This window comes from Arachis stenosperma, chromosome 7, assembly GCF_014773155.1.
Source record: "Arachis stenosperma cultivar V10309 chromosome 7, arast.V10309.gnm1.PFL2, whole genome shotgun sequence".
NCBI classification, from domain to species: Eukaryota; Viridiplantae; Streptophyta; class Magnoliopsida; order Fabales; family Fabaceae; genus Arachis; species Arachis stenosperma.
The window spans coordinates 29,494,215-29,506,465 of NC_080383.1; the positions used below are offsets into that span (position 1 = coordinate 29,494,215).

A 12,251-nucleotide genomic window follows, 5' to 3' on the forward strand; every position below is an offset into this window, starting at 1 on the left:
TCCTTCCGACTTGTGTTCGTGAGTGAATGGGGGTGGTACCTGCAAAGACACTCCGATGCTTAAGTTAGCAAGGGTGTGAGCAGGTCTAGAGAGTATTGGGCTTAGAGATACCTGAGGGGTGTCAGTGTATTTATAGTGGTGAGCCAATAACCACCGTTGGAGTAGTGCCATATTTTTAGGATGTTAACCATCCCATTATCTTAGGGAGGTTAAGATATGGCTCGATAAAGTAGTTAGAGAGATTTTAGGGGCAGTTACTCATTTGAATGAGTGCTTATCTGCCAACTATTCTTCGTCCCGACTTCTTGGGAGTAAGTCGGGTTTAACGCCGACTTCTTAATGTAAAGGTTGGTGCTTAGAAAGGCTCAATCCTCTGGACTAGGCCTTTTATTTGGACTTTGGGCCTTTATTATTGGGCCATGGTATGAACATGTATAATTAAAATTTATTGAAAATTTTAGAAACAATTATTTTAAAAGATATTTTTAAAAATAAAATTAAATCAAATTAAATGGTAGAATTATTTTAACAATGTTATTATATGACTAAGTCATTTTAATAACAAATTTTAACTAAATTGATCTAATAGCTTATTAGCAAATAAAAATTAGTTGAAAGAAAAAAAACCATATAAGTAAAATAAAAAAAATATTTATTGAACTTAATTATAAAAAAAATTTATTCACCTAATATTTCTCTTATTTTAAAATTTTTCAAAACATATATAAAAAAGAATACTTCATAATTCTTTCATTACATACCCTAATCTCCTAACAAAAATTATTTGTTTACTAATTAAAATATGCAAGAAATATATTTTAAAAACACATAAGTATTTCTTAAAAAAAAAACGACGGGTATAGTAGTGCTAAAAACTAAAAAGTAAAAGAAAAAGAAAATTACACTAACCTAACCTCTGTTAAAGTTTGTCGTAAGCATCCCTCTATATTGGACACCATGGATTATGGACCCCTCTTATTCTCCCATTTTTTTTACTGTAAATACCAAAATACCCTTTTTCTCTTCTCTTCCTCTATCAAACTACTCTTTTCTCCATCCTCAATGATATGAAACTAGACAATCTAATTCATAACAATTTCAATTCATATGTGTTCTTGGAAGTAGCCTTCATTGACATTGACAAATTTTTTAATTTATCATCTTGCTGGCATTTATAAGATTCAAGTCCATGGAGTGATTTTTGAGGCTATTACCGTATTTTCATAGTAATATCTGGTCCAGCCTTTTTGAGAACTATGACATAGCCGACCACGCCAACCATTAAGGTGGTGATGGAGAGAAAGGTTGGAAGGGGTAGGACCATAGGAGAAGATAGGGGTATTTTTGGTATTTTATGTAAAATGAAGAAGAAAATTGTTTTCTCAAGAAAAAATTATCTAGCAAAACCCAAGAGGCAATAACCCAAATCAAACGAGCCTTTTAGGGGTTGTCTACCCTTTGCCCCTATCTATTGTTCTCTACTTTCTATTTTGGGCCTTTAGCCCATTTTTTACCAATAATTTTCGAAACAAGTCATTATAGCTAAGACAACAACTTAAAAGTTTCAGGAGCTACTCATTTGAACCCGGCTTCAAGAGTGGACGAACCTTAACCCAAAAAAAGAAAAGAAAAGAAAAAAGAATGGATGATCCTTTTGGTCGGAGGCTTGGTTTTATTATCGCAGACGCGCAGTGGTTGTATCGGGAGAAAAATATTGAATTTATTTCGGCTTTAGCTTAAGGGCTAATTTTTTATATAAATATATTAAATATTTTATTTATCAATATATATAATTTGAGAGGTATTAATCAATTTACGTAATATTATTTTTTTGTTTACAATCTAAACGAGATATATTTATAATTATCTCGCTTATATTGTAAACGAAATATGCATATTATTATAAAAAAATTACAATTAAAATAATATCAATTTAATTTTTATTTTTAAAATAATCTAATTTTTTAACATGTAGTTACTCCCATCTTGATACGATTACTAATATCTTGAAGCAGCTCAATATAATTTAGTTTTATACATTATTTTTAATTTGAATTTTTTTTAATCCAATTAGTACTAAAAATCAAAAAGGTTTGTGGGAGAGATTTAAACGATGAATATATTTGAACAATTAGTACTTAGTGATTTCTATTTATCCTAATTTTTTTAAAATAAGCGGTTTTCTTTCTCCACTCTTTTTTCTATTTTATTAGCCACGGATTTGTTAATCCCACTTTTATGTGAAAGTATCATTAACCAACACAAAAATATTTACAAAATAAATCCCGTTTTTTAATTTTTAAAAATATCAATAATTAAATATTAACCCCTTTTTTTTATTCTTTTTACACATTTTTTTTCCTTTTTTCATAGTCAAAGAAGAGACTAGAGAGACATTTGCTCTACTAAATTTTCCTCTTTTAATCACCGTCGTTCATTCTCTCTTTCTCTTCCTCTTCGGTTGTTCGTTCTCTGATCCTCTCTCTGTGCTATTTTCTTGACAAAAGAAAATTAACATCACATCCATTTATAAGTTATGATTTCTAAAACTTCTTTGATAATTCTGGTGTTTGCTATTGTTTGGACTGCAATATTCTATCATTTTTCCAAACATCACCTGTTTGTGTCGATTTACAACGGATATCATTTTTCCAAACATCACCTATTTGTGTCGATTTACAACGGAAGACACTGGTGGTTGTGGATTGTCAATGTCCAGAAGAAGACATTCTATGTGCTTGACCCTGTCAACAAGAAGAAAAATCAAATACCTGACTTGAGAATTAAATTGAACAAATTTGTTATAAGTTATTTAAATCATACATGTTTTGTTGTAAATTATTCAAACATGAGTAGAATTCGGTTCATTAGAGTTTGTGATTTACATTCAGTTCATCCTTAAGTGTTTAGTTGAGTTCTTTTGCATGCAGAAATATTTTTCTTACTGATTGAATGTTTATCACATTTTATTCAAACATGAACAGAGTTCAGTTCATTGTAGTTGCTGGATTACATTCACTTCATCCTTAAGTGCTCACTTGGGTTTTTTTGCATGCACAAAATATTTTTTTGCTGATTGAATGTTTATCACGTTTTATTCAGACCATGAACAGAGTTTAGTTCATTGAAGTTGTTGATTTACATTACTTCATCCTTACTTTTTGTATGCTTTTTAGGGATTAATAGTCTTCCAAATGAGGGTTTACGCTGGGGCAAAACCCTTAATAGAGGACGGAGAGGGATTAGAGCAGAATATATCAGGCTCAATGGTCAACGAACAAAATAAAAAAATTTGTCTGCTATAGTACTATTTTTAATGTGTTTTATTTTGTATACTATTAATCATATTTTACTTATTTCTTACTTAGCTATGATTGTGAGATATACATCCTGAAATGGATCAAAACAATTGATCCCCGAAAGATAAAAAAGAAAAAGAGGTATCAATATAAAAACTGGACACAAGTAAATAATTTCTAAATTAATGAAATTTGTTTCGCTTCTTATTTCGGTTGGGGTTCATTTCTTATATAACAAATTCCTTTCAATTGAATTGTAGGAAGAAATTGATGCCTTCAAGCGTAAACATGGTCCAAACATTCTCTTGGACAAAATGAACAAAATCAAAGAACAAGTGATTCGGGAATCTGAAGCCATAAGACTCTGAAAGTCATCTGTTTCTCTCTCCAGCCCTTTTAGTAAATTCACATTTGGGGATATAGAAAGTAAATAGGATATACTTTATTTGACTGGTTGTAATTAACACTACTTTGTTTAACTTGTTTAAAAACACAAACACTACTTCTTTAATGTATATATGGGAATATTAATGTAAATTTTATTGGAAATCTAATTCAATGACAAATATAATGTTAATGTATATATCTGTTGGAACTGTCTGGATGTTGTTTCTTTCTAGGTTCACAGTGAATAGATTCAGGGTACTTATCAAACATTAAGAGCCCCCAAAACACAAATGAACTGAAATTAATACACTGGATGAATTGAAAAAGTGCATATATCACTATAGCAGAGAACTAATTTTAAAACAAATCTTTATATCAGTATTCAGTTTCAGAAACACCTAAACTCTTTGACATAACAGAGTGACTATTCAATAAATAATTTCAGAAAGCTAATATCAAATACAAAAAGTGACTATTCAATCAAGACTAACACCAGTCAGAAATTAACCCTCCTATAAGTTCAATGAACCAAAATTTGCTCATACATGAATGGAAATTTATGTTAATAAAACTGAAACTCCTGTAATTCTCTTCGAGATAATTCATATCCTGTGCATTATAAAGGCTGGAGTTTGACTGAACATTGATTTGCTGTCTAAAAGGTTCAACTGCAAAAGAGAATATAAATCATATATTAGTAAAATGCACAAATGAATGTTTCCCTAATCGAAAACAAACCAATGTTACCTCGCTTGGAGTTGGCTATTTCTTTTTCTTCGTGGCATTTGAGATCTTTTTTTCCAGGTTTGATCCCAGTCTGTTCTTGGGCCAGCCTCTTGTCCTAACATGTGGCGGGCTTTGAAGGTCGTTCATGTCGTTCAACGTTGCTTCTTCGTGGGTTAACAAACTTTTTCCTTTGCTTCTCACTTGATATTCTTGTATTTCGTCCATGACATTATCAAAGGCCCGATACAGAATTTTGGTCAGCTCCTCGGACACTGACGCAAATTCGCAAATATTGTGCGACCGAAACTCCAAATCGTCAAATCCCTTGCTTCTCGGCTCCAGTAGAGGCTCGTCTAGGCTGCTCTTGATGTGTGTGTGCCTCCTCTTTATGTTTTTGCTCTAGCATTCCAGTATATATTTCGGTGCCACGTTATCTACTCGCTCGAAGCTTAAGACGCTCAGAGAATGGCGGCACAGTATGCCCCTTGACTTGAACAGCAGGCACTAGCACTTTACCTCTCATGATACTACGTCGTAGGTGAAGAAAACTTGTTGAATGTGGAGTTAGAAACCTGCTCTAAAACTTCGTATGTTGTAAAACCTAGGGTGGAATGCATTGATCTTGTGATGCAGTTCACCTTTTTCTCTAAATTGTCCTTGAATTTTCCTAAACTTCTCGTGGGTATACACGTGCTGAAACTGAGCCTCTATTGGTGGTTTTGTTGCGCACAGTATCATGATGTGAAAATCTGTAGCATCGAATTCTCTCTCTCTTTGCTCTCTGATTGCTAGGCAATTATCGTATTGCTTCACGAATTGACTCAAGGAGCTGTTGCGTGTGCTAAACTTGTTGAAAAATGCGTGCATGCTCTTGCTCCTTTGTGTGCTTCTCATCCGGCCCAGAAGTGGTGATTCACGTAAACTGGAATCCATATATGGCGATCTTCGTATAGCTCTGCAGAATGAACCAAAAACATGAGCTAACATAAACCGAAATTTGCGCACGTTTTAACTGAAAAAGTAACAGCATGAAAATAATTCGAATTAAAACCTCAGTTACCTGAGAGCCACTTGTTGCCTCTGAAGCCGTACTTTGTGAGGAAATCGTTCCAGTTTCTGTCGAATATGTCTTTTGTGAAGGAGTTCCAAACGTTGTGTCTCATCTCTTGTTCGATTTCTTTGTGTCGCTTGTAGCCGTTTAGTTTGCTTGGAATCTTCTTCATGATGTGCTAGATGCACCACCAATGAATTGTTGTTGGAATGCACATCTCGATGACCCTTTGCATCGATGCACATTGGTCGGTGAGAATGTCTTTTGGTGCCTTCCCTCCCATGCAACAGAGCCAACATTCGAATAGCCATTTGAATGATTGGATGTCCTCGTTTTTTATCAGGGCGCATCCGAAAAGTGTCGATTGACCGTGGTGATTCACGCCCACAAAAGAACCAAAAACCAGATTGTACCTGCATAAATAGACACACCTAAACAGTTGTGAACTGAAATGTGTAAATTCAATGAACCTAAAGACTTAATTTCCAAATATCTATTTGTGTTGTAGGTGGTGTCGAATGAAACCACGTCTCCGAAATACTCGCATGCAGCCCTGCTTCTTACGTCGGCCCAGAACGTATTTTTGATGGAGTGATCGCCTTCGAGGTTGAGCTCAAAAAAAAATTTTTGATTCTTCTCTTTCATTCTAATAAGTACTTCCCAAATTCTTTGGCATCATCTTGTTCGAAAACATTCTGTACTTCCCTTGTGATGTAATTTCTCACGTCTTTTTCTATAAAACTTAGTTCCCGATGACTGTCAGCTGTTACTACGAATGATTGGTAAGTTTTGCTCGGTTTGATCTGGCTTCCTCATTGGTTTCAATGGTGCGATGCATGAACATACTTAGCTCCCTGTGTTGTTTGAGAATCTCTGCCCAGTCTGGATAGCAGGGGTGTAAATGATTCAGAACAACTTTGGAAATTGTCCAAAGACTGACGTCTTTCAATATGTATACGTAGATCCTGGATGGACAGTTTATGCCGGCTAAGGGATTTGTCTTCAGAGTTGGAGATATCTTGAATTTCCACCTCCCCTCTCTGCTGCATACGATTAGTTGATTCTTAATCTCGTCTTCCTTCCGAGTCATATTCCTTATTTTGGTAGAAAAATCAGCAAGTTAGGAATAATTTTTGTAAAACTTTCCAGCTTTTTCTAGTGTCTTGAGAGTCATCCCGATCTTTGGGACAAATTGTTCATCCACAACATACCTGGTCTACATAATGAACCGAACATGTTACTAAGGTGAAACAATTGTATAGTACTAAATGAACGAAACATTATCTATTATATAAATTCAAATTCGAACAGCTATCTGCATAATGAACCGAACACATTAATAAGGTGAAACAATTGTATAATACTAAATGAACGGAACATTATCCATTATATAAAATCAAATTCAAAACATATGTGTCTACAATTTAGAGATTATCAATTCAATTCAATTCAGAACACCTGCGTCTATTCAATTCAATTCAATTCAATTTAACAATTGTATTCCATTCAATTCGATTCAAAATTGAATATTCTAAACCTCTTCCGCTTGATATGATTCAGAAAAATAATCCAAATTGCTCTCATTTAACTTATTTGAAGTTGAATCGTTCATTATTTCAATTCAAAAGATAAATGCTATGCGCATATCGAAGAAGAAAACGAAGAAGATAAATGCAACGTAAGCAGATCGAAAGAAGAAAATAAAGAAGACGATGAACGCGAGCAGAGAATAATGACGAAACTTATTATATTGAATACAATGCAGATCAATAAAGAAAACGAAGAAAAAGAAAGACGTGAGTAGAAAAGAACTACGAATGTTTTATGTTAAGCAGAAAAAATTTACGTTGCAGCAGAAAAAATTTATATTCATATGTTAGAGTGCGTGTATTATAAATGAGTTGAGGAGTGAACAAAACGCATCTAACTAAAATTGCTTAAATATATAACTTGATTAAAATTTTTGCATAAATATATATTTAGGGAAAATTACTCTAAAGGACCGTTAGGAAGACTTAATTATTAGGAAAAATTATTCTAAAGGACCATTAGGAAGATTTAATTATTAAAAAGGACTTTTAATACTAAAATTATTAAGAAGGACCAAATCTTTTTATAATATTTAAGAAAATGAATCAAATCTTTTTATAATATTTAAGAAAACGAATCAAATCTTTTTATAAAGAGATAAATATATCTTTAATTATTTTTATTTATTTTTTATAATCTTTATGTTGATAAATTTTATTTCTCTTAAAATTTTAGTAATTTTTATTAATTATTTATTTATTTTTATTTATTTATTTATTTTTATGATCTTTACCTAACGAGAAAAAAGACAAAAGATCATAAAAGTAATAAATAAATAAATAAATAATAAAAATAACCAAAATTTTATAAAAAATAAAAATTTTTAATATAAAAATTATAAAAAATAAATAAAAAAATAGTTAAGAATCAATATTTTAATAATTAAATCTCCCTAACAATTTTTTAGAGTAATTCTTTTTAAATTAATTAACTAATTAATCCCAAGTGAATATTCATAAATATCTATATAACATTGCAAATCAAATAGCATATATTAAAGATTATACAAAATAAATAAAAAAATAGTTAAGAATATATTTATCCTCTTATGAAAAGATTTAGTTCTTCTTCTTAAATATTCTAAAAAGATTTGGTCCTTCTTAATAATTTTGGTATTAAAGGTCTTTTTTAATAATTAAGTCTTCCTAACGGTCCTTTAGAGTAATTTTCCCATATATTTATCTAATTAATTCTAATTATACTCTAACATTTATTAGTGTCTTATTTTCTTGATACAATCTCCCATACATCTACCTCTACTTAAGCATAATTGCTAAATGTAGATGAGTTACATTGCATGAGAAATTAATTGAATACTACCATATTTATTTCCCTAAGTTCATGTAGCTAATAATATCCGAGTTTAATAATGTACATACATTTTTCGAAGTAAATCCCTCATTAATTTATTATAATCATAGACACCTCGAAAAAATTTACCGTGTATTCAACAATTATTATGAGTTACTCCATTGGAAACAAATAAATCAACCAAAAAAGTTAGTATCTTCGGCCACAGAACCCAAAAAAGAAAAAGAATTTCATCAGAACACTGACACAATCACAGAATCATCAATTTCTTTGACCTGAAAAAAAGTTAATGAAAAACACAAAAACAAATTCAATCATTGTCTCTCCCAACACACAAAAAACAAGTTTACACATTCACTGACTTGGTTACACCACTCAATAATAATCAAATGCCTTCCTCTTTGGAGCACTACTCATTTTCCACTTTCTACCATCACAACACCCTTTTGGTATCATAATCATAATCATCATCAATTCATCATCAAACCCAAGAAGAGAAAAATAGGACTCATAAAAACCATTTATTTTCAAGTGGGATCAGAGTCAGTAGTAATTAGTAGTAGTAATTACTCATTCAATAAGTAATAACTCTCTCTTTCCTTTTTTAGCTATATGGAGATTTAAAGAAGTGTGCTTTTGTTTGGTACAATGGAGGAAACAAAGGACAAAAACCTAAGAAAAAGAAACATGACTTATCAATGACCAAAAGCAAAAGCCATTCCAAACCTTAACTCCTTCTTATCAGTTTCTCAGTTTTTCACACACATTCAAATGCCAAACCCGCCACCCTTTTATCTCATAAATCCAAACAAATTACAAATTTCAAATCTTTTTTTTTTCACTTTGGAAAGTTTGAGAATCTAAAAACACATAGAACCCTTCTCTTTTTTGCTTTTTCACCCTTTCCTTTTATCTCTTCGGCTCTGATCTTTCTTTCTTGTTTACCACTAAATCATTTATACTGACTATGAAGAACTTGACATCATCTCATTCAACATTTTCTTCTCCATCATCATCATCATCACCCTCATCATTATCAACACTACTAAGTGTTGAACCAACATTTTGCAACCCAGAGAGTGCAACTTCAGGTTGCATCAGTGCCATATTTCGAAGGATTCTATGCTCTCGTGCCCTTCCAACTCACGCTTCACGCCATATCAGACACCTTCATTCAATGGTGAGTTGCTATCATTCGAAAATATTATTAATTCTGTCTTAGACTTCTTAAATATGTGAGTTCTTTCATTGAGAACATAGACAAAAATACACGTGAAAGAGTTTATGATAGATAAAAGCACCCATTATAAATATTCATAAATATCAAAATACACTTCAGAAATTGTTTTTTGATGGACAAAAATTTGATATTTACAAATATTTTGTGTATATGTTTGTCGATGAAAATAATCTCTGAAGGGTATTTTGATCTTTGAAATCTTTTTTTTGTGGAAATTCAGATGCAGTCAACTTTAGATGAAGTTGATAATTAAGAATCGTTAGATAAAAATTTAGTCAAATCATTCAAATCATTTAACGATTTTCAGCTATCAACTTCATATGAGGTTTACTGCACCTGAGTTTTCATCTTATTTTTATTCTCCAAATTTTTTCATGCGTTTTTTTTTTTTGTCTATTTATTCTTTTTAATTTGTTCATAGAATTGTGGTGTTTAAGTATCATAATCGAATTTAATACTTGTATTTGTATATGCGAAACGTAGATGGGGAGTGACAAAGACGAAGAATTGAAGGCTAAGCATAAGAAGAAGGAAGCTGCATTTTGTGAAGCTGGGGTAGTGGCAAAGTTAATGGGATTGGAAACTGCCATGGAAGGTTCAGTTTCATCATCAATGGAGTGCTTCTTGGGAGATCATCAGGGTGTGGATAGGAGTGTAAAAGGTTCCTCATCATCTTCTTCGTTTCATGGGATGCCAACAACTTTCCATTTGCATGAAAATGAGGACTTCTTGGTTTTCAGCTTCGGTTCCAACTACTCCAAAGGCAAGAAGAAGAAGAAGAAGAGAAACAAGAGTGTGTGTGATATGTGTGATGTTTCTTCCATCAATGTTGGTGAACTTGAAGAAGAGATTGTGAAGAGGAAGAAAAGAAATGATAATGCATGTTTGGCAAAGAACAAAGTTGCAAATGAGTGCAGCTCAGAAGATTCAAGCCCAGTTTCTGTCTTTGATTTTCACCGCCAACTTCTTCAAACAGGTTTCTTTCTTTTATTTTCACTTCTGCTTTTGCTTTTTTCTTTTTCTCTCTATTATTATTGTCATAAGTTTGGAGAATAAAAATAAAGATTGCAAATATCAAAGTAAAAGTCGTCAAATATACAATTTTTTAGCTTTAGACTTAGTAATAAATTATTCATGCAAGAACAAATAAAAATTCAATCATTATATCAAAATATTTTGATTCATCTAACAAATTTACTTGAAACTGTGTGATTTTTCGTATGTATCTTATTTTAATAAGATTTGAATTCCAACTTTTATGTTTACAAGTATATATATATATATATATATATATATATATATATGATATTGGAAGAGTTTTAAGTATATCTGAAATACCAGTGTTTCAGTTGTTTTAACCGTCGATCTCAATTATAAAAAATATATATAATATATATTAATTAAAATTAACGATTAAAAGTATTGGAACACCGATATTTTAGGTACACTTAAAATTTTTTCTATGATATTTATATATGGTAGATTCTTTAGTGTTTATAAAATTTTTGTTTAATTTGTTTAAAAATAGAGATAGAGTGAAGTGGAATCCACATTTTTATTTTTAAATCTTACAGAGTAAATGTTAGACGCCATAGAAGAGATCTTTACATATTTTAAAAGTGTTTCTTATTTCAATAAAATAATTGATTTCTTTTATGCATGATTGTTGTAATTATTTATGAATAATTTTAATAAGAATTTGATGTGTAAAATTTATATAGATCTCAACCATTAAAATTTCCTCTTCATTTTTACTCCGCAACCAAACATGCCCAAGTCTTTAAAGTTTTGCTGATTTTGTTACAAATAATCCATTTGCAGATAATGCAGATTCATTAGGAGTTGATTTGAATTGGAGAAGGAAATTGACACCAGAGCTTGAAAATGAAAAGCAGCATGTTCTGCATTCTGATAGTGACATTTTGTTGCTACTTGAAGAGGAAAAGCTTAATTTGGCAACTGAAAACAACAAACATAAAATGAAGCAAAGGCATAATAATGATTATGAAGATGTATGGGGTCAAATTTGCAAGCTAGTTGAACATGATTTGTTTGGATCAAATCAGATTGAGGCTGAAAGAACGAGAAAACAAGGTGAAATTGAAAACATAACTGCAGATTTTGAGTCTCAAATTTTTTGTCACTTGTTAAATGAGCTGATAGATCAACTTGTTATTAGTTCCTAGTGTTAGTGAGAAAACTGCAAGTTTAATTAGAATCTTTATGTAAATTAAGTCAACTAGTGAAATGTAAAACTATTTTAGTTTTCAGTCTTTTGATTAGTTTTTCAGGTTATATATTTATATTTGGAGATTAATTAGAGAATTAATTATTTTTCAGTCAATATTAATCAATTTTTAAAATTATATTTTTATTCGAAATTATAAATTTTAAATTCTAAATCACCAACTCTAAATTTTAAACTCTAATCATAAATTTTAAGCATTTCAAAAAATAAAAACTAAAAATATAATAAAAATTAACTAATATTAATTAATTAAAAATAATCTTCTATACTTATTTTTATATTTATATTTTTTATCTTCTATAATTTTAGCTTTTGCTAATTTCAATAAACTGAATCATCTTAGCAACAAATTTATGGGAGAAACAGAAAAAAGAAAAGAAATTAAAAAGGGCAAATTGC

At 30.9% G+C, this 12,251-nt stretch overlaps 1 protein-coding gene across 1 annotated transcript; it reads left to right on the top strand.

The window, feature by feature from the left end:
* The first annotated feature begins 8,802 nt into the window (after positions 1–8,802).
* On the top strand, positions 8,803–11,824 carry LOC130942039 (uncharacterized). Its single transcript, XM_057870715.1, has 3 exons — positions 8,803–9,544; positions 10,088–10,580; positions 11,426–11,824. The coding sequence occupies exons 1-3, from the start codon at positions 9,332–9,334 to the stop codon at positions 11,788–11,790; spliced, it is 1,071 nt and encodes a 356-aa protein (XP_057726698.1). The 5' UTR covers positions 8,803–9,331; the 3' UTR covers positions 11,791–11,824.
* The last annotated feature ends 427 nt before the right edge of the window (positions 11,825–12,251 follow it).